This window comes from Pelophylax lessonae (genome assembly GCF_965119305.1).
Source record: "Pelophylax lessonae genome assembly, chromosome: 5".
Classification (NCBI taxonomy): Eukaryota; Metazoa; Chordata; class Amphibia; order Anura; family Ranidae; genus Pelophylax; species Pelophylax lessonae.
The window spans coordinates 457,409,761-457,433,568 of record NC_138772.1 but is presented as its reverse complement, the minus strand read 5'-3'; the positions used below and the strand labels follow the sequence as shown (position 1 = coordinate 457,433,568).

At 41.6% G+C, this 23,808-nt stretch overlaps 1 protein-coding gene across 2 annotated transcripts in view; it reads right to left on the bottom strand.

Annotated features, from left to right (window-relative positions):
• ZC2HC1A (zinc finger C2HC-type containing 1A) overlaps positions 1-23,808 on the bottom strand; it is a 175,601-nt gene that overhangs the window by 88,953 nt on the left and 62,840 nt on the right. For both annotated transcript variants that reach the window (XM_082257498.1, XM_082257499.1), the window contains exons 5-7: positions 23,604-23,752; positions 20,308-20,407; positions 14,289-14,394 (exon numbers count right to left, since the gene is read on the bottom strand). In XM_082257498.1, coding sequence (XP_082113624.1) covers positions 14,289-14,394; positions 20,308-20,407; positions 23,604-23,752 — 355 coding nt within the window. The remainder of the gene's footprint in view (positions 1-14,288; positions 14,395-20,307; positions 20,408-23,603; positions 23,753-23,808) is intronic.

The window sequence follows — 23,808 nt, the reverse complement described above, 5'->3', positions numbered from 1 at the left end:
TCTGCCATTTCTGCAAAGGCAGGGGGAGCTTCTCACCCTCTAGGTCACGGTGTAAAAGCTTAGTTTACTCAGTCAGTTTTCAACACCAGGGTAATGGTGAAGACCTGTCTGAGTGCCGAGCCGGCCACTGTGAAAATACTGCGGGCCACAGCCTCCGCCTTTCTGTCAGTCGGATCCTTAAATGCCGGCGATTCTTCTACAGAAATATCATGGTTGCCTTATTCAACCTGAAAACCGGGGGGGATCAACCACTGGTGGAACAGTCCACTTCTTAAGGAGGGACTCTTCAAAGGGGTACCTCTATGTGAATGGCATAGGGACCACAAAGGGACGTTCCCACTCTTTTGCGGCAAATCTGTCAGAATAGGAAGGAAATTAAAACACCTTTGCCGCTCTATACGGCTTGTGAGTGCCAAAGGGAAGCGGAGCCTCCACCACAGCTTCAGCTGTGTCCTCCATTTTTAAAGTCTCAGGAACAGACACAATCAGTGCCTCCACCAGCGCCTTTTCATGCGCGGCTACAGGAGTGGAGGAATCATCCTCAATATCTGAAAACTTGGGGAGCGAGGCCGCAGACCCCTCAGGATGAGCCCCATCCATGGCGGCCAGATCAGATTCAGAATTCGAGGAGACAGATGAAGCAGGAGAAGGTGGGTGGCGCTTTTTACTACCCCACCACCCAAAAACCACTTCCACCCGGGACACAAAGGACTCCAGGACCGCCGTCATGCATCAATGGATGGTTGGGACCCAGGGGACCCCGCCGGCTCTGAGATGTGAGGTCAGGTGGGGAAATGTGCTCCAAGGACTCAATGAGGAATAAGGGTACCCCACAAATGTGCAAACAAACACTGCTAAGGGACACCCCCACCATTGCCAGTCACAGAGCACCCTCCGATCCTGCAGCAGAGAGAGGGAGAGGACCCCCCCCCCAGACTCACCACCCCACCAGGCAGTCACCGGCAGCACCAGGATCAAAGCACTCCACGTGCGGCGTCCAAGAAGGAAAGAGGCCCAGGAGTCAGCACCAGGGGATAGGGAGGGGCTCCCACAGCTAAAATGGATGCCCAGAAGGCTCCACAGTAATGGCTGCCATTCAACGCAAAATGGCCACTGCGGCTACACAAACATGGCCGCCAGCCTATACAGAAAATAGGCTACAACAAAATGATGGCTCCCCGCAGCTGCACGAGGCTCCCAGGGACCCAGGAGGGATCCCTGGGCTCAGGCAAGACACAGAGCAAGAAAAGGGGGGGCCGTGGCAAGAGCCCCCCTACCAGGTACACCCCCCTTCCCTAGCCGATCGCCTGGTTGCCGGCGGCGTACCCCTCTTGTCCCCAATGCCAGTACAGCACCCTGCCACAGCCCCAGGGGGTAGCCAGACAGCCATACAACCCCAGTATAAGTGGAGGGGGGGCAGAAAGGGGGGGATAGATGACCCACAGGACCATCAAACTCAAGGGGGAGGGGCCTAATGGAAAGGAAGGGAACCCAGGGTCCAACCATCCCAGGGAGGGGCCCGGGTCCACCCCCAAAACCCTCCAGGGGGAGAGGGGGGATAGCTACTCACCACATCAGGAACCAGGTGGGCACCGCTCCAGACAGAACCTCCTGACCACTTAAATGGGTGGGTTGTCAGCTAGCAGGAATGCTGCGACGCAGGCTGAAACCCGGTTGTATGCGACCTTGCGAGGCGTTAACTCGCAGGCCAGCCCCCGTCCGGTGGGCTATGTCACGGCCGACCTAGTGCGGAGCTGAGGTCTGCGTGTGCTTGCTGGCCAGACTGGGGTGACCACTGGATCTAGAATATGCAGTCCGGCAGCTGATTGTAGATCTCACAGGAAAAAAAAAAAACAGAAGAAAAAAAAAAATCTATCCTATAGAAAAAATTGTCAGGACCAGAGATCCCAGCAAGGAACTAGGTCCTTACTCCTGACTAGGCAGAAAAGTACCCATAGCAGTAAGGGGGAGTATACATCCTGGGACTGCCCATAGGCATAGTTCTTTTCCTGCATAGTGTCCTACTCATGTAGGGGGCAGTAAAACCCAATGGTCAAGAAGATTAGGAGCTGTGTTTGTCAATGAACGAAAGAGAAAAGACAAAGAGGAGGCGGAGGTAAGGATGGGCATAGTCTGCACTCTTGATGAAAACATGTCACAGGTCCATGCACTGCATTGGAAGATTATGACAGGAGATTGGAGGAGGAATATTTCTACTAAACCAGAAGCCATCAGCACAAGGAATACATCACCATGAATGTAAGTAGTGTCCCTTGCGCTGATATCTTTTTTTCGTATTTTTTTAGGCTTATTATTTCATTAAACTTCTGATCTAAATTCTCTGGGACAGAACTGCTCTATCATTGCCAGGAATGTGAATGATTCACGTGCTGGATTTGCTTATTTACATTGCCGCTGAGGATTGTTACACTCTGTGTATCCCCAGCCAAAACAACAGAATAAACAGTTCATTTTGTTCCATTTAGTTTTGTATCACCGCCAGGCTTTCTGTTTCGTTATATAATCTGTCAACATTTTACAATTACATTTTGGTAAAAGGCCTTAGTTTGGAGTTACAGTAGTAGTGCAATGGTGAGGGTTGTGTGCTCTGCTTTACTGCTATACATAGACAAGGTTTTTTGCCATGCCGGAAATGCATTTCTTGCAGGACGGTACAGATTAGTAACAGGGGGAGAACATCCTTTACTAACGTAGATAAAACTTTCACCATAGATGAATTCATCACATGCAATACAACACAGGTGGTTTATTTTTTGTGGTGCCTCTACTATGTGGAGAGAACAAAGAGACTTCTTCGTATTCGAATAGCTGAGCATATTGCTAACATTAAGAAGGGTTTTAAAAAACATAGCGTATCCCTACATTTTAGAGAAAAACATGATAGAGATCCTACACTTTTACAGTTTTGTGGTATTGATTGTGTTTATCCCTCTTGGAGGGGTTCGAATAGAATCAGAGATTTATCGCAAAGAGAAACAAAGTGGATTTTCCTACTAAAAAGTTTGGCACCGGGGGGGGGTTAAACATCGAGCTAGACCTTAATTGCTTCACCAGCAACTTGTAAATGTTTTGTTTTATTTATGACATTATAGAAAAATATCTCGTCAGTCTTTTAAATAACAAAGAAAATGTTTTATTATTTGACATTTAATTTGAGGTGCATTAAGTGGTGGATTACCATCGAGTGATGACATGTTTAAACATTTTTTTGCGGATTACCCTTTCACTCATCTGGTCTCCTCCAGAGACCGGTTAACCCAATTTAAAATTCTACATAGATTCCATCTGACGCCGACCAGACTACACAAGATATACCCGGATACACCAGGGAAATGTTAGCGATGTCAGTCAATTGCACCCACATACCTACACTGCCCCTCCCTTTAAGCGTATTGGTCGAGTATTAGAAGTTTCAACACCAAACTGACTACTATCCCTATACCACCAAAGATAGAGGTCTGCATTTTGGGGCTTGTAAATGTGTTGGCTCATTCTAAAGCGGTTTGCACCCTGCTGGGTCTTCTCCTCTTTTATGCGAGGGAACTACCGGTAATTGTGCTTAAATGGAGAACAGACAGGGCTCTTACTCTCGATATGTGGAAGTTGCTGGTAAATTCTAGAATACCGTTATATAAAGAGACATATCTCAATAGAGGATGTCCTCAAAAATTTAACAAAGTCTGGAACATTTGGTTGGAGACAGATGACACCACGGTTGAATGAGAGGATCCTATAATTCCTCCACCCTAGAGTACCCTGTCTTTTATCCTATAACTGAGCGGGTGCCTAGCCACAGACCACCTTTTTCGGACTCATATGTTATCCACGATATGTCGTTTATACACTTTGTGGAGCACACAATCGCTCTCCTACATGCAGCAGTTTTTTTGTTGTTTGGGGTTTTAAGTTTTTTCTCTTGTTTATTTTTCTCTTTTACTGTTGGATCTTTCCCTTAAGCCGAGGTATGCCCAGAGGCTCTGTTTCCGTAATGTTTTCTCTTATAAAAGACAATAAAAAGATTTTACAAAAAAAAAAAAAAAATATTTTTTTGCATGTACTTTTCATTTAGGGAGGTTTACTTCTAAGCACAACGTGAATTTTTTTTTTATGAAGAACTCTCAGCCTGTGGCGTTTTGGTATGCGGAGTGTAAACTGTGCATATCGTGGTCGCGGGGACACGGGAGAATTCATTGGCTGATGGTAACACATTAGCTTATTTAATTGTACTTATAGGAGGTTCCTGTGCCGTACAGCCAATCCCAGGACGAAGTCGATATGACGAAACACGTTGGGACGTGGCTGAACTGCAACCGGCAGTGATGTTGGATGCAATACCGGAAGTGACGATCCGGGACATCAAATGTGGTTGGGTGAGACACAGCTTTACAGATGTTCGGTCTGCCGCGACCAGGATATGCCAGTAGCATTGCTGTCATTTTTATGCGTTACCTTGCTATGCATATTGTGAATGCATTGTATGTGGATTTGTTTTATTAAATTGTGATAAACGTTATTGCACTAGTTTTATCTTTGTTTATACACATATCACTTGTATGGATCATTACTGAGGAGTGGACATCACTGAGGAGTGGACATCAAGTGTGGATCATCATCAACCTTAAAGAGGGTAACGGCCTAATTTTGCCAATATGAAAATATTTGGCAATATTATTTGGTGAGTAGACATCTGAAGGGGAGAGGTGTCACCTGTGCACGTGGTGCGGTGGATAGTTACTGGAGAATATTGAATTACTATGGACACTTATGTTTTCCATAACAATTTTTTGGATTTTCAACCTTTTGATTGAAGACGTTTTAAATTTTATTTATCCTGGACTTTATGCACTTGTTATTCACGGTTGTTTGTTTAGTTATAGCGCCACTGTCTACTAAATATGATGATTTGCACTTTGGTAGATACCTTGTCATTATACATACATTGCAAATTAAAATAGAAGGCATAAGTATGAAGTCCAGCTGCAATCAGATAACTCTTTATTACTACTATGATATCCAATTCCTTACTCACAAAGTTTTATAAATATTTTGCACCTATATACACCCACCATTAAAATAAATGACAGATCTGTCATTAAAATACCAGCTGGCTTGGGGTACCCCTATACACTAACTCGCTGCAAACCTAGTGATATGCCACTGAGCTGCAACATGAAATTACTAAAAACCCCCACCACACCCATTTATGTCTGGCTTCCCAATATTCAACAACACGTTTTTCCCCTAGTAGTTTGGGTCTCCGCTCCTTTCAAAAAAGCCATAATAAAAGTGTATTTTTTTTTGGAGCTGGACTGTAAAATAATTAGTCTATTCTATATAAAATTTACAGACCGTGATCCAGTTCAAGCTTCTCTTCTAAAAGCATGTCAGAAGCTAAACTTAAATGCTTCATTACACTAACCCAGACGCATATCCGAAGCAAAACAGTTGTGTCCGTTCACCATTACTGTGTATCCAGTGAGCAGCATTTCAAATGTGTGAACATGGCCAAAAAAGCACATGTTGAGTGTACAAGTGGCCATTCTATCTGCCTGCAAGCATTGTACCATTGCCGGCCTCACTACACCTAAAATGCATCACTATGTACCATCTGTTTGCGGTTTGTACAAGATAAAAGGAAAGGACATGTTGGGAAAAACGGATACTGTGCGGACCAATTATGTTAAAGTGCTTTTTATGCTCTGTACAGATTCATCATGAATAAAGTTAGTATTTACGGCCAGGTTCTGTATACATGGCAATAACAGGCATATTTTTAGAGCCAGCAGTAAAATCCCAGACCCACACACAGCCCCCAGCTGAACCTGCCGTCTCTGATCTCTGTCCCCCACATTTAATTTTCCAAATGGACAGTGCAGCAAGGTAAGGCGCTTGATGAGTTGGGAGATGTTCCACTTTGGTCCATCACACACGATCAGTGTAATGTCCTCACTGAACTAGCCCCTTTGGAGGGTGGGTGCAGTGCTGGCATATGAGGATCTCCTTTGAGCTGCAACTCAAAGAACAATATCAGTGAGCCCTGTCCCCCTTGGCGCTTGTGTGCAATGCACACATTAGGAATATGCCACTGCTTATCACATGGTGTACATTCTTATGTGTTAAAGTGATACTAAATGCATACTGTTTATTTTACATTGTGCTTTAGACACTAATTACGGTATTTCAATAATAAAAAAAAAAAAATCTAAGTACCTTCTTTTTCTAAATCGATATGCAGCTGTCATATGACCCACATCTTTACCAGCCTGTCTGCAGGGAAATATAAGCAGGAAGAGCTTCTAGTCCTCTGCTGCTGGTCACATGTTCAAAAAAAAAAAAAAAAAAAGGCGCCTTTGGAATATAGAGTAAAAATAAATAATATTAATAAAATGTTTTAAATGGTCATACAAATATATATTTGAATTCAGATCCTAATTATTTTATGAAAATAACATGATGTGGGTGGATTTCTGCCAGTTGCAGTCTGTGTCATGACCCTACCCCTTAGAATAAGAGGGAGGTGAAGCCTCCATGAATCTACATGTAATATCCTGCCCCCATTGTGTTTAGTTAGTTAGTGGGCATGGAGGAGGAGGGAGGGAGTGAGATGTCCTTTACCACTGTGTATACACCCACATATGTGACTCTATAGTCACATGGGCTGCTCAGATGCAATAGAGAGGAAATGTTCACCATAGAAACTTACTGAAAATTGAGCATGTGCAGAGCTGCCACCACAGCTGCAAAATCCCTTGCTGAATTGGGGACATGAACTTCTAGGTGGAGATAGAGAGCAGCAGGATCAACCAGGTTTTTTGCAGAATACAGAAAACGAATCTCATAGTGACAGAGTGAGCATGAACAGCATGTAATACACCATTCAGCCCTCGTTCACTTTGGAACAACTTGTCATGCGATTTGAAAGGTCAAATCGCATGACAAGTTGCAACTTAGTGTCAGCAATGGCACTGTTCAAATTGGTGCAATGCCGACTTTGCAGTGCCACATCGATTTGAAAGAGTAGTTCTTGCACTACTTTTGGGTGCGACTCATATAGACATCTCCGTTTGAAGTCGCATTCGAAACCGCACTGACATTCGACTCTGAAATCATGCGATTTCAGATGAAGTTGGATGATTGCAAAGCCACATTCAATGTGAACAAGGGGTTATTGATAGCTTTTTAATGATGAGGGTTTAGTGACAATGCCTGGTTCCTATGCACTACCTGATGGACCTTTGTTGTGGCCAATTATATTTCTACCTTTACTGAGCAAACAAAATGTCATTTAGTTAGGATTTATTGTTCTACTGGATGATAAAATTAATTACTGTATTTTCTGGCGTATAAGACTACTTTTGAACCTCAAAAAAATCCCCCAAAAATGGGGGGGGTCGTCTTATACGCCGAGTATAATATCTCCAAGGTAACCTCCAAGGTATTACTGGTAGATCATGTAATAGGGGGGTCGTCTTATGCGCCCAGTCGTCTTATACGCCGGAAAATACGGTACTATAAATGTTTTTCTTTTAATCTGTTGGTTTTTCTTGATCATAAAAACGTATAATATTAAAATATATGTATCTAAATTTGCTACCAAATTACAGTTTTTAGCGATGACTGGGATCCTCCTGGGGGAGATTAACTTTAACTTCTCTTTTTGGTAAGAACTGGACAGAGAGGGAGGAAAAATCTCCTTACAGGATTGTAGATGGCATTTACAGCTCAACAGAGGTTCTAATCCTTCCCACTCCCCAACAGAACTTTGGAGTTCTAATTGAAGGATCTGGAGGGTAAAATGATTAATATTAGTATTAAAAACAAACAAAAAAAAAAAAAAAACACCTCTCAGCCCTTAAGAGCCGGTTCACACTACCGCGACCGTAAGTCGCCCCATGTCGGAGCGACTTTTTACCGCAACTTTTGAATTATTTTGCGCGACTTATATGACAGACGACTTTGTATTTGGCCAATCAGAATATGATGTGTTGTGACCTAATTCCCCTTTTTTTTTTTTTTTTTTTTACTCATTTCCTCATTGCCCACCAGTGGCACGTATCAGTGTCCACCAGTGCCACTGCCCACCAGTGCCACGTATGTGTCCACCAGTGCCACGAATCAGTGTCCACCAGTGCCACTCACACAGATCAAGCAGAGATAATGGAATATATATACCATTATATATATATATATATATATATATATATATATATACACATACACACACACACACATATATATATACACAGTATATATTATATATATCATATAGTCATGGCTGCAATGTGGGGAATGCCTGGCTAATCTCCTATTTCTTCCTGGAAAGTCTGATAACAAGTCGCTTCAAATAAGATAAGGATCCGACTTGGAGGCGACTCCCATTGAAGTCTATTGGCACAAGTCGGATACAAGTCGTCTCAAAGTAGTACAGGACCCTTTTCTGAAGTCGGAGCGACTTCAGTAGTGCCAATTAAGACGGCTCTCATTCATTTACGTTGCATTTGTTATGACAAGCGACTTGGGGCGACTTGTGGGCACACAAGTCGCCTGACAAGTCGTGCTAGTGTGAATGGAGTCTAAAAGTGCTGCTCACGAAAAGTTATTCAACAGAAAAAGGCTTATTTTAGCTCATCAGTGTGAAGATGATCAAGCAAAATTGGCCTGTCAGGTTTAGTGACAAAATGTTCCAGAAATGTAAGCAAAATCATCTGTGTGATTTACACTGGAAACATGCTGTCTGATTAGATGCCAAAATCGTCATGACTAAGTCAGGATCACAAATTCTTTATGCCTAACTTTCTTATTTATGGAAAGATCCCGTACATAAGATATATAAAGAACTTTCCCAATCTAGATCAGCCATTCCCAACCAGGGTTCAGTGGAACTCGGGGTTCCTCCAGAGGTTGCTAGAAATCCTTGAGCTGTAAATGTTTGCTTTCCTAATTAAGGACGCCCACACATGTATTTCTGAGGCCAATGGCACTTAAAAGAGTCAACCGCACAACACAATATTTTTATTGCTTTCTAAAGCCAACCATACATTGATCAAAATTCAGCCGGTTCAACAGCAATCGGCCTAATTTCGATCCATATATAGGCAGGCTGGTTGTACTGAGGTCGATCCATTGATAGTCTTCAGTACAACCAGCCTGTCAGTTTTTTTTTTTCCGCTACCCCTTGCGGCCAGCTGTAATCATTGTATTCTGCCAGTGGGGAAGGCTCCCTGTGCTCCCTGCTGGCAGAACGCAATAGCACTGTGGGGGGGATTCAGCCACAGTCAGTGTTTATGGGGGAATTAAGCCCTTTTTTTTGCATAATGTATTATCTGCCTAAGAGTGGCATTCTTCCCAATTAGCCACAAATTAATTGTTTTTAGAAGGAGTCCCCCTAGATCTGAAAATTATTGCAAGAGTTCTTCTGGTGGGGAAAAAGGTTGAGAAAAGCTGATATAGAGGCTGAAAGCAAAACTTCACCGAAAAGGGGAAGTTTTGCTTTAAGTTCTCCTCCTGCCCTCCTCTGCCATATTTGGCATATCATTTTTTTTTTGGGGGGGGGGGGTACCTAGTTTTGACAGGTGCTTCCTCTTCTATTCAGATCGCTTAGGCTTGCGCATGCACAGTGGGCAGCCGACTGTGAAGCTGAAAGCAGCATAACCGGCTGTCCACAGTTAGGATAACGGCGCTGGGAACCCTAGAGCTAGTAAAAAACTAACTTGGATCAGGGTGGCACTGGATCCCTGGACAGGTAAGTGTACAGGATTAGTAGCTGCTAACTTTGAATTTTGTTTCCAGAGTGAACAACTGCTTTAAAGTAGATCAGATTCTAAAATAATGTGAGCCAACTAAAATCCCTTTAGAACACACAGTTATATAATGTTAATGCAGGGCATGGGTGCCTTCAGTTCACTTTACCATAATGTGGAAGAAAATTTTAAGCTATAACTATTCCTAAAACATCCCTGCCCCCCCCCCCCTTCTCCTACCTATCCTCCCCACCCTGTATAAAAAAAAAAAAAAAAACTGTGCACGTGCCTATTTTAGTCTGCTCCAGTCCAGCCACGTGATGCTGCAGCACCGGCTCCCCTGTACAAGGCGCGCTCGACTACGGCTGAGAATTCCTGGAGTTGCAGCTTCACCCATAGCCTTCCATGACCCAGCCATTATCGGCGTTCCCTCCTCCACCCGCCCTTCACTGACACAGGGAAGCCAGAGCTGCAGGATCACATTGCCAGACAAGAGCAGATTAAAAATAGGCAATTACACTTATCTTTTTAACACCGGGTAGGCAGGGTATATAGGAGGAGAGGGAGGGACTATTTGTAAGAATAGTTAGTTAGGTTTTTCTTCCACTTTAACGAGAGGTTTGCCAGTTAGCAGCAATGGACTATGAAAGGCTGTAAACCAGCTGCTGAAAAGTATATGTGTATCCATACAGAAAAGTTTATCCTTCTGATCTACACTTTACTCAACACTCCATATCCTGATGAACGTGCCACTTTCTGGTCTGACATTGGCGTTCGATAAAAGTATGAACTACATTGGACTGAATTCATGGAATATCATTTAAATCTGGACTCCAACCTGGGAAGTGGTACTCTACTCTTGTTTTTCCCAATCTAAGGTGTAATAGCAGAACCTTCAGTAAACTGTGTAGTGTTTAAAGGGTAACTCCACTTTCTTGAGAAAAAAAATAGCAAATAAAAAAAAAGAAAGAATATAGCCTATACAATTGCGACACAAGTCATATTGTAACTGAATTTAATTAAAAAAGAACCATTAAAATCTGCAGCTCTGTCATTTTCTGTGAAATGCAATGCAATATGGCTACATGGAGGCGTTTCCGTAGACAGATGGTATGCCATTTCCGGTTTGTGTGAATGGCTTACTGAAGCACACCCCAGAAGTCTGCATTAAGATACAAGTTAAATTTTTGCCATCCCCTGCAACAAAATGGCATTTTTGGTGATATACTCCCAAAGGAAAATCTTATCTAAAGGGATGTAGACCCTGCCAGTTTCCCCATTAGGGCCCTGCAAGTGAAGCAGCTGATTGAGAGATATAAAACCACTCCCATACAGAGTCATTTAGCACAATGGACACTGACAAACACTGATTTTTTCAGAATACCAAAAAGGTAGGAATCTGCAACAAAGTATGTTAAAAAGTTTGTTTAGTTTGATCATTTTTGTCCACGTCGTTAATTCAGTATAGGAGTGGCCATGTTAGCACTATCAAGCACATGGTCTACATTGAAACACATTATTAAGGGACTGACCCCTATGCCCCATAGAGAAGCAAGCGATCCCGTCATTGTATGTGTGCTGTGAATCTACATCACTCAACCCAAGTTAAACATTTTCAGTGGATTCAGCAGTGCAAAGTCTTGGCATTCCCAGACAGATCCCTCAATTCCAATCCCTGTGTATAAACGCCTTTTCTTGTGTGCCGCCTGTAAACTGTAATTCAAAAAACTATCAAAATACCAAAACTGTATAGCACTGTGTCCGAATACTCAATGCAGGTACTGAAGAGAGGTGTATGCAAAACTATGGAGGGAATTAACAAAAAGTGGTGCGAGCATAATGCTTGCAGTGCTCTTTTAAACATTACAAAAGGGTCAGATGCTGCTCCTAATTAACAATGGTGGCTGCAAGCCACTTAAGTAATTAGGGGCAATCAGTTCTCTGTTGTGCCATGTCTGTTTCAGGCAGCACAGAAAAACAGAGACCTGGAGCTGCATGCTCCCATCTCTCTGCTGTCCCTACCCAACCTGTTCGGCTCAGGGCAGAGGAAGGAGGAGGGTTGTTAACCCTGTAGGTTCTGCTCGTGTAGTGCAATCATTGCACAAGCAGAGAGAAGAATGTGAGCGGTTTGCCAACAGCTAAAATTTTTTACCACAAGGTTGCACCTAGCAGGAATATGCGGCAGTTTTCTGCCGTTTTCCCTCTGCTAATTAAGGAATAGCCTGCGCTAGTTTCTTTTTCACTCTGAAATAAAAACTGGTGCAGGTGATGCAGATAGACCTGATACAGGTCTAGTGGTAGTCGGTTAAAAGAGCGCCCAAAATCAGCAATAAGAATCCCACTTAGGTCAAAAGATCGTCGTTTTATTGGTAGCAGAACATGTTAAAACCAATGCACTTATGCTGTCAGTTGCAGATCCGAATAGCAACATTTACGCCCTGAAGAAGGGGGAGTCTCTGTTCCCCCGAAATGCGTTGGTTTTAACATGTTTTGCTACCAATAAAACAACGATCTTTTGATCTAAGTGGGATTCTTATTGCTGATTTAGGGTGCTCCTTTAACCGACTACCACTAAGAAACTTTGGAAACGACCACTAGGACGTATCTTAGCAGCCCAGACCCCTTAACAAGGGTCCACTGCCTTTTTTCATCGAGTTGGGCCAGATTGATGGGATTTAATTTCCCAAAGTGGCCCTCTCTCAGGAAGACTGTGTTAAGATTTCAGAAGTGCGTGTTAATATTAGGGTTACAAGGAAGGTTAGTGTGAGGAGTACAGAGAAGTATCCTTGGCAGGGTAACCTATCTTTCTCGGCACGGGCACCAGCAGCTCTGCACAGAAAACCACAGGCACAAAGCCCCCAACACCTCAAAAGCATTTAAATAATAAATATTGCTGCGCCAACTGAATTAATTAAAATAATAAATAAATATGCATATAAAAATCACAATATGAAAGCAAACCAATGCTTATATAAATAAAAACATTCAGCAATCCAAGTGCTATACATCAAGTGATAAATAAAAGTCACAAAAGTGCAAAACTTATATAATAAGTGGGCAAAAAGATCAAATAAAGAGTTACATCTTCATCTGTGATCTAACAGTGCAAAAAGTGCTCCATGCTTCACTCAGGTGCTCCCGGTGATTAGTGCAGGATTAACAGCTCACTTCAGTGATAGACTCAAATGAGTCATACACGCTTAAAGAGGTTATGGATACACAGCCTGGTCACCCCTCTCCTTCTGCTCCAGCTGACCCTCCAAGTACGCCAGGAACTCAGCATAAAATAAATAGAAGAAGGGATCTAGTGCTCTCTGTTTCTAATGCTTTATTCAATCCAATGTAAAAAAATCCACTTACATATTTCAGCACTTAAGCAGTGCGGGCTTCCAGCGTCAGACAGTAAACAATCTCTGAACCTCCGAGGACCGGCGTGCTGCGAGTAGGCTTCTCCCCCGTACGCGTTACGTCAGATGACTTCGTCATAAAGATATACCTCTTTATTTGATCTTTTTGCCCACTTATTACATAAGTTTTGCACTATTGTGACTTTTATTTATCACTTGATGTATAGCACTCGGATTGCTGAATGTTTTTATTTATATAAGCATTGGTTTGCTTTCATATTATGATTTTTATATGCATATTTATTTATTATTTTGATTAATTCACTTGGTGCAGCAATATTTATTATTTATTTACTCACTGGTGTTTTTTGTTTAACACTGATTGTTATCCGGCCTTGTGTGTGTATCTACTAAGTTTTATTATATTTTTTTGTATATGGTCTGCGCTGATTATATCACCATTATTATTTGACCTCAAAAGTATTGTACCATCCAGATATACAGCTGTAATATATGTACTGTATATGAGACTGTATTACTCGCCAGGATATTTGATTCCCAAGAATGGCTTACTGAATTTTCAAATATCCCTGCCACAGTGCACAGGCGGAACAGGGACACTACTAGTCACTACCGCAGCTTCCTGGGTCATCTGTCACTGATGGAGTACCAGTACACTGCTGGCCACACTGTGCAATGTAGTGAAGCCTGAATGGCTTAAACTGGGTATACACATTCAGTTTATTTTCATTCAACCAGCGGGTTAAAAAAAAAAAAAAAAAAAAAAAAACCACTGACAGATCCCTGCATTAACACAATGGTGTGTGATGCAGTATTATCTCCCACTGCACAATTGTATTCTAACAGGGGGGTGGGGGAAGGGGAGCGGGGGACAGGGGACTCTTCTACCCCCTTGCCAGGATACACTGATCAGTGCTTGCAGCCTTTGGCTACATGCGCGGATCGAATGCTGGTTTTCAAGCAAGACCTTTAAATGATGAAATGATAATAATGAGCTAATAGCACTCTTAATGACAGACCAATATTATTCAGGGAGCAAAGGCAAGTAAAGCTATCATGTTATATTCATATCATATTATATCAAAATGATCAGCATCACCTCACCCAGCATCCACTAAAAGCTTCTGGATGGAGTGCCCTCTAATCCGTTTTAACCTACCCCGTCTGTGGAGTTGATATAGCAGAATTTTTGCTTGCAGGGGAAGACGGCTGATAACGATTTATTGCTGTTCCACCTCCTGATGCTGGCTTTGCTGAAGGTATACCTGAGTAAAAGTATAATGTATGGAAATAAGTATATAAAAAATAACCATTTTAAAATATATTGCTTTCATGAAGCTAAAAAATACAACAAAAATACATTCTTACTTTTCACATGATGACGTTTTGAAATGTTTAACTGCTTAAAATAAACTTTCTATAAACTTGGGCAATTATAATGAAGTATACAGTGAAAATAATACAAAATAAAGGTTACCATTAGGGTCCTTTCAGACAGGTAATAAGCTTACCCCCCTCTGAAGGGTGATCCAAAGTGGATCTCATTTCAGAGATGTATAGCAGCAGCTGACAGGCCCTTCAGAAGGCGCTACTGCTGCCACCTGCTTTTTTTTTTTTCTTCTTTTAACTTCTAAACGGCAATTGTAGTTGTGTCGCAGCCCCACTGATCTCAGTGGGCAAGTCTGACAGGTGGTGCCACCTGCCAAATGCTGAAGCTGAAGTTAAACATTCCATGGCATATGTACAGCAGTTTCAGGCTGTATTGTTAGAATTTGGGTGGTCAGCCTCCCGTGTGACAGAGCCCTTTCAGAAAACTGCATGTCAAACATTTCAGCAGATCCAAGCAGCTGAAGATAAAGTGTCAATAAACCATCCATGTGTACCTAACCACCTCATCCAGCATGACATTAATACTGCATTGTCCTAAACGTTTAAAGTTTCTTACAATGTCCATTGGTCTTTCAAATGATCGGTCTGCACATACCCAACAAAGTCTTTTTCCTCTCAACTTCCATATTTAGTTGCAAGCAGTGGAAGTAATGCACCGCTCTGCTCATTACTACATTTCCCAGGTTTCATTGCGCCTGGAGGTTCTACTGCGCATGTATCCCCATTGTACTTTATATTGGACTGTACAGTGTGGGCCAAGATGTCATCAATTGGCATTTTTCTGTGTTATTAAGTGCCCCAATGGATGCATCAGTGCATATTACTGTAGTCTTTTTGAATACAAGCAGAGGAGGGTGGCTATGTTCCCTCATACTGTGAGATCACATAGAGCAAACATAGCCACCCTCAATAAAGAAGCTGGAGCTCAGGAGATCAGAAAACTATTTTTCTGGATGTGCTGTCTGACAACACCATTGTAAGGGACAAAGACAAAGAGATTTATGAAGGAACTAGATTTTTGTTTGCCATTGTGGATTTAGTGAGACTTTAAACCCAATTCTGAAAACTTCTACTATAAAAGCCAAATACTGTATATCCACATAACCCACACCAAATTTTTGTTTTTTTAAAAGTAAAACCAAAGACAAACCTTAAAAGAAAAAGAAAAAAAAGGCGGAACTTTTTTAGTTTTGGATAGTGTGGAGAGGTTATTAGAACACCTGCCAGGTTTTATTGCTGTCAATGCCCCCATTAGAGAGAGTCACCTTTTCTATTTGTCCTGGTGACTGCTATCTCCAGAACAGAACCATGGTCTCCAGGACAAGGGGAAATCTTCCAAAGGGGACACTAGTTTTGGTGTCACAATCGGGAACTCCCTCACTTGGAGAGATTTCCTCTCTTCCTGCTGTGGCTATGGGGCAGGAAGTGAATGAATATTTCTTCAAAGGGAGTGGTGCGATTTTCTTTCCTGCAATCATGGGTTACAGGAAAGAAAATCTCTTGATTCCCCAATCAACACATCCCATCCCTGCTGGGAGAACACACAGTGATTATTGCTAGCAGCTAAAGCCACTGGCAATAATCACATGAAAAATCCCACATGCTGATTGTACCCAAGTTGATCTATTTGGGTACAATCAGCTTGCCCATACATGGTCCCTGTTGAACCGGCCAAGATTGGAACCGCCTATGGCCGGCTTTATATGACAAAACACCTGACAGGTGATAAGCCTGTCTTACTTTATGCAAAGCCTGCCTTACTTTATGCAAAGTGAAAAACAAACAATTTGCCTTTAGTTCTATTTTATTGTAATTGGCAAGCTTACTGACATGTAGAGAGACGTTGGAGTTTGGGGCTATTGGAACAAGCTTGGCTTTTACAGATTCACATTTATCTTCGGCTGTTTTTATCTCTGGATCCACCAATGAATTGGACATGCAGATTTTTAATGGCTGTGTTTGATAATTAGTCACTATACACAATTCACCCAATTTTTAGAAACTAGGTTTTGTAAAAGATTTTAATACAATTCATATATGAATAGGTAAATATGTCAGGGGAACCTCAGAAGAGCGGATATTTAAAATGATGGCGTTACAGTACGGTACCATAGTTAGAAAAACACAGAAATATTCCTGGCCAATAATCTAACAATCTGACCACTATCATTATTCACTATTTTGCTCAAAATAACAAATGATACATTAATAGCTGCAGAGATAAGGTATATAATTGTGGAATAAATCAACTTTTCAACAGATGTTACATCATTTTTAGTAAACCTAACTTCTCTTCAATAGGTTCCATTCAACAACAATTGTAGTGATCTTTTTGCATGCCTGTTTCCCTCTACGTTTATGGAGACAGTTGAGGCATCCCAAGAGGTGTTGTCTGAGACAAATTCTCACCTGGTCTCCTAAAAATAAATGTCCTATCTGCAGCAGCCTAAACCTGGCCATAAATGGGTCGCTTTTCTTTTTTTGTGTAGCTAGTGGGCTGAATAAATAAAAAAAAAAAATAAAAAAAAAGCTGATTCCTCCTTTTACAATAGACAGGTGAATGGAAGAATCCCACCCAATCCCTTCCCCGGACATTGTATTCTGAAAATGGGACACTCCACTCCATGGGACACTGTCAGAATACACTGATCAGTGGCTGCAGAAGCTGATCAACAAACGTTTTACAACAAGCCAGTTTCACAAAAGTCCATCTAATGGTCCATTTCTGACAAACAGGGATGCCCACACATTGATCACAATTTGGTCAGTCCCTGCTGAACTGGCTGGATTTTGATCCATCTATAAACCGGCTGAATTCTAGGACAAATTTCAATAGTATTTCAATAGTATAAACCTTCAAAATAGAGTCATTTTTTTTAAATCTTAAACAGGTAGCAATCCTTAGATGTCTGTATTTGCAAGATTTTATGAATGTATGGCAGTGCTGTATTGGGAAGGCATGGCTTGCCCATTAGGTTGTGGACATTATGTTGCTATACAGTCCAGACTAAATTATTTCAAGCACTGCTCTGACATTTAAGGGAGGTGGAGGAGTGTTCTTCCCTGCCATGGCCTTCAGTCTTGCCTGGCTTCAACATGGAGCAACTTAGACATCAAGCAAAGCCAGACTTCTAGATATGCATTACTGTTACAGGTCGGGGGCTCACAAATTGTTGAAGCCTTTGGATGAGCATGGCAGAGATATAAATAGGTCATTAAAGGTGGTCTCCACTTTTTTTTTAGCACAGGTGTCCTGTGCACTTGTAATGATGTCCGGCTTACTTCATAATGCAAATAGAAATGTGCAAAGTGTAGTACCCACATCATCCCATGGGATTTCATTCTAGAGAAGGAAGTTTAGTTAAGCTGGGTAATCACTAGTAGATTTTCAAATGACAGTCACATGAAAATTCTCAGTACATTCGACAGCTATGATTAAGCACCAGTGAAGGGTATGAAACGCGTTAGTGTTTGCTATTAGTGTCCTCTATGCTTTTATGTTGTATACACTTATTACGTCAATCAAGGTGCTTGCATTGGAATCCAGCCATCCAGAACTTTTCCTTTCTCTACATTGGGAAGCTTGATGAAGGTCATTTGAGAGTAGTTCAAAGTTCCACTTGCTTTTAACATATGATTGAGGAATAAATAGTGTTTGCCAAAAGAAAAATTGCATACACTGTTAGAAATCTGTTCATTTGAGAAAAACTTTCCATCCCGCGCCTTTGAACTTTTTTTTGTCACTGCAGTCTAAATCAAATGTGGATTTGACCCCACTAACGATTAGAAAATCAAACGAATGTTATTGAAATCAAAAATCCGAAGCAAAAATCTCCTAGTTTATACCCAGCTTTAGAGAAGACATCTGATTGATTACTAAAGACTACAATACTCATGCATTTTGGTTTACTAAAATTTGCTGTACATATTGAGGGTTAGATTGACTATCGCTATGAATAAAGAACGTTAGGACCTTCACCATGCACAGGACCAATGCTCAGCCAATGCTCCAAATACCAATACTTAGGGGTTTGATTACTAAAACTCGAGAGTACAAAATCTGGTGCAGTTGTGCATGGCAGCCAATTAAAGTCTTGTTTTTTTTTCTAAAATAACAAATATGCTATACTAACCAGCTATGTGCATGGTTTTACAAAGAGCAGTCCAGATCCTCCTCTTCTCTGGTCTCATGCCGGCGCTCCTGGCTTCTCCCTGCTGCTGGGTGTCCCCACAGCAAGCAGCTTGCTCTGGGGGCACCCACGCAGGCGCACTCCCGTCCCGAGGCTCTGTGTGTCTATTCACACACAGAGCCACAGCTCGGCCCTGCCTCTCAAAGTGAGAGGCAAATGCGCTCACCGGATGGTATGGACCCAGATCCCTTACAGTAGGTGGGTTATACAGGCTAGAAATTCCTCCATCTGGCAAAAGATCGATCGTAGATGACGGCCCTCATTTCTTATCATCTAACATTTGGATTTATAAAAGCTGATCAATCACAGATGTCTGTAAGTGTTTTTACCTTAAAAATAAATTTAACTAAAGCAGTATTACACTACGTTTGTGTATTTTGGCTTATTTCCTATGTTGGTGCATCATCCGGAGAATGAGACTATTTAATTCGATCAACCATCATCTACGATCGATCTTTTGCCCCGTGGAGGAATTTCTAGCCTGTATGACCCACCTACTGTAAGGTATCTGGGTCCATACCATCTGGTGAGCGCATTTGCCTCTCACTTTGGTGCTGGATTTATCTTCACTGATAAGTTTGGATACCTGAACATTTCAGCTTCACTTCGATGTCTTCCACATTTGTTCACCATATTTCACGATTATGGACTCATTATTTATGATATTGTTTTGATTATTGTTGTTTCATCACAATCATATATACTTCTATTTAGCTCTGCACTTTTTATGTATATGTTGTTGGAATTTACTACTCTTGAGAGCCGCTTTTTACCTTTGCTGCCTGCTTTTTTCCTTTGTCCAATAGGGAGATTGGAGTGTCACTGTAGTGTGGTGTGTTTCCACTCACACTGAAGCTGGTGCGAGGTCTTATCTTCACTCCCTCTTCATTATGGACTGCCATTGTTAATTACCTTTTTAGCGCTGCATAAAAACTCTTTTTTACATTTCTTCAGAATAATAAAAGGAATGAATCTGCAAAAAGTTTGTCAAAATCCTTGTAATGTACATAGATCACACAGAGGAGAATGTTATTTCCTCAATAAAAGTGGGGTTACTCTTTAAGCCTTGACAAAAAAAAAAAAAATGGAAGCCGATTGGTTTCTATGCAGAGCAGCACCAGATTTTGCACTCTCCAGTTTTAGTATTTCAACCCCATAGTGAAACCACACCCATACAATGCAATGGCCTAGGTACAGTGATGGCAAACCTTGGCACCCCAGATGTTTTGGAACTACATTTACCATGATGCTCATGCACTCTGCAGTGTAGTTGAGCATCATGGGAAATGTAGTTCCAAAACATCTGGGGTGCCAAGGTTCGCCATCACTGGCCTAGGACCTAGGTACTCTGGCCTAAGAGAGTGGAGGTCCACCCTCTCTGGTGGTTCTAGATCTATAGTTCAGAGCACTGAATCAAAAAGTTGTCCTAAACTATTCATAGCAACCTAATGACCAACATGTTGATAGCAACACCAGGCACTCCCAATATCCTGAACTGAATATTCTGATTTACTGAATGTGAACCAGGAGGGAAAGGCGCTAACAGTTCCCCATGTATAACTGTCATGTTGGTAATTTGTATGCATATAGTACTCATACCTGAAGCAGTTTTACCAATATTAGGTGGTTGTGGCAAACGAGAATTTGTTGCGGACACAGACGCAGGGGAATTAGTCTTCTTAAGAGCAGGGGCCTTGAACTAAAAGAAATGGTTACACACAATTGTTAAATACATACCGACAGCAGTCCTAGAAATAGAACAATGGGTAGATGAAGTCATTTAAGCAACTCCTTTCTAACAAAACTGGTACTGGAAAATCACCATTGTCACAAAATAGATTCAGTACCTTGCTTAACTAAAGGCAAAGCTTTCTTTCTAGTTTTGGTTAGAGTGGAGAATTATAGAGGAATTTGCCTTTTTTAACATCTTATCTTTTCACAGGCTGTTGATGTTCACTCTGACGTTCATACAGATACAGGTATGTATATGGAAATCCGGCAGCTTCCAAAGTGTGGCAAATATATTGCAATTAAACATTCCATAAATAAGAGTAATTGCACACTGTACTGATATAGGAATATCAGACATTCCTGGCAGAAAAAACATGGCGGATGGGCTGTATAGAACTTGCACATATTTGAACATGCTTGTACGTATATGCACGTATGCACACATACGCGTAAACATTTTTCTAGCTATATTATAATCCAGGGGTTGTGGCGTATGCATGTAAAAATACAGTTTTTTTTTACTGGTTTTTATGCATTTACATTAATGAAAAAATAAAAATAAAAACACACACACAAAAAAACAAAAAAAAAAACACATGTATGCCTAAAAATTCTGCATTTTTAGGAAGCAGAGTGCAAGATGTATTTATGGTTTAAAGTACAAATTCCCTTTTTAGAAAAAAAATAATAAATGCACATATTTGCAGGTAAAAAAATGGAGCCTGTAAAAGATTGCACCACCAGCGATCAGCAGGTCACTGGTGCTAAGCAGGTCTCCAGCAGATCTGCCAGTGTCTTTGCTTCCTAAAGCTGCGCAATCAATCGTTAAAATAAATAAATAAATAAAATCGGGATATCGATCCAACCCCCCTCACGATCTTTATCTGGCATTTCCATGATTTATGTAACTAGTGCAGAGCTGTTCCCTGCTCACAGCTGTCAAAAAAAAAAAAAAAAAACAGCAGACAGTATTTATCAACAACATGTGTAGAAAAAGAAACATTGTATCTTCTGTTTTTTTAGAGATCAAAGGGATGAACTTCTGCAATAGAGGTCAGTTACCAATTAAAGACTAAGCCTTTTTCTGACACATGTTGCTTACAAGTTAAAATCTGTATTTTTTTTTAGCAGAGACTCTAGAGAATAAAATGGCGGTCATTGAAATATTTTATTTCACACTGAATTCTCGCAGTGGTCTTTCAAACGCAATTTTTTTGGGAAAAACACACTTCAATAAATTAAAAAAAAAACAAACAGTAAAGTTAGCTCAATTTTTTTGTATGATGTGAAAGATGATGTTACGCCGAGAATCGTGATCTTTATGCTAAGCAAAAAAATCGTGATTCTCATTTTATCCAGAATCGTGCAGCTCTACTGCTTCCCCATACATCCCGTACAGGCATACAATCTTACAGGAAGAGTGAATGAATTACCACGGCGCTCCACCGCTCCATAGTAGTTTATTTAAAACTACAAGCTGACACCTGCAAAGGCTATCAGACCTTGTAGTTTTTCCACTCACAAATGACTGTGAATGGATGATGCGGCCAGACGGGTCAGGGACATGGCTATTAACATACCTGGCTCCTGCCTGCTGTCACTGTCCCAGGCAGCCACTGTCAGTTCCTCTCCTGCACTTCTGGACCATCATGGCTCTCCCTCTGCCCCCCACCCCGTTTCCTCTGGGTCTCCCTCACAGTGTGCTGAGCACTATGGATTTCGGGCTCTGGATGAATAAATGCAGAACACAGCAGGGAGGTGGTGCGGGAGCTCCCGAGGCGTGACAAGCTGGAAACTGCACGCACATCTGGCAGCAGGGCCTGGATAGGAGAGGTGGCAAATAAAGGAACTGATGTCCTCCATTTCCTCCTGTAGTCGCTAAATGCCTGCAGGAGGGAGAGAGGGAGAAGGAGAAGCGGGCATTCAGCGGCTGCAGGAGAAAATATAGGGCATCAGTTCCTCTATATGCCTCCTCTCCTATGCAGGTGTACAGGGGAGCTGCACGGGCCCTCTGGAGCAAGGGCTGGGTCGCAATTGCGACCCCTGTAGGTACGCCCCTGATTATGAAGACTCGATTAAACACATTGTGGCTATTTAATCAATTGCTGCAGCCAAATCAGTGTACTCTGACAGAGACGGGTCCTGCTGTCAGAATACAATGTCACAATAGGGAGATTTCTCCATCCACCTTGTTTGTGTGAGCTGTATGTGCATGGGCAGAACTTTATTCAGAATAGTTTAATAACAATTAATGTTCTTTAACAAAAGAACATACATTCCACATTGATAATTATGCTACCAAAATGAGTGTGTGCTGTAAATATTCTCCAGCATTGTTCCTGTTTCTTCTTGCCACTATTGAAGGCCAGCGCAGTCACTTTATTTGAAACTCTCCCTCTCTCCTTGGTCTCAAAAACTGTATGTCACTTTCTATACATAAAATGTGTGCATTTCCAGTCTTGACTGTACACCTTGGCTTAGCTAGAGGGGAAGGCTGACAGAAGCTTTACAGTACTGAAATTCCCAGACTGCCCATGAGGGAGAAAGGAGAGAGAATCAGGGAAATAAGATAAGACAGGGCCCTTGTAAGTTTAACTCTTTTGTGTCTCCCTGGCAGCAGTGTTTGTCCTGTCACCTCTCCTGCTTTTCTTTTCTCCCCCCCCCCCCCATTCTGTGTTCCCACAGAACAGTCTGTTATTCCTGTTGCTTTCTTCTCCCCTCAGCAACAGTAAATCCTAAAGCTGCCAGCTGATCTGCCTCTAGTGGCTCTGATTTAAGGCACAGTGACAATAAAAGAGAGCAAATGAGCATGTACAGAGCAGAGTGAGACAGGGAATTACTGGATTATAAACAGTATAGGCACTTATTTGTAATGTTTTACATAGTTATACCTGCAGAATGGGCCAGCCTAAAGTGACCTATTACAACAAGTTCTGACTAAAGTATATAAAAAAAAATAAATATGACATATAGCTATATAAATTAGTCAGAAAGTCATTGTCAAGTTAATGCTTCAAAATGTGGCTTGGGTATCTAGGCTTCAATATCCTCTGGTCATGAAGAAGTTAACAAGTAAAAAGTGACCATAGAGATGCATTTGGTAACAAGACAGGACAATGACACTGCAGCCTTTTCTTTCAAATTCAAAAACAAAATTTAATTACCTGAGCCCGTGGAATCGCTTTTGCTTTCACATCTCCACCTAATTTGCCTTTATTGGTTATGCGAGCAGCTTGTTCTTTGCAGAAGCTGATGTGCCTGTCAGCCGCGTTCTCATTAAACCTCCTCTGACAGAACGGGCACTGGACATAATCTAGATCAAATAATAAAAAAACATGCAATGTCAGTTTCTATTAAAAGATTGTCCTA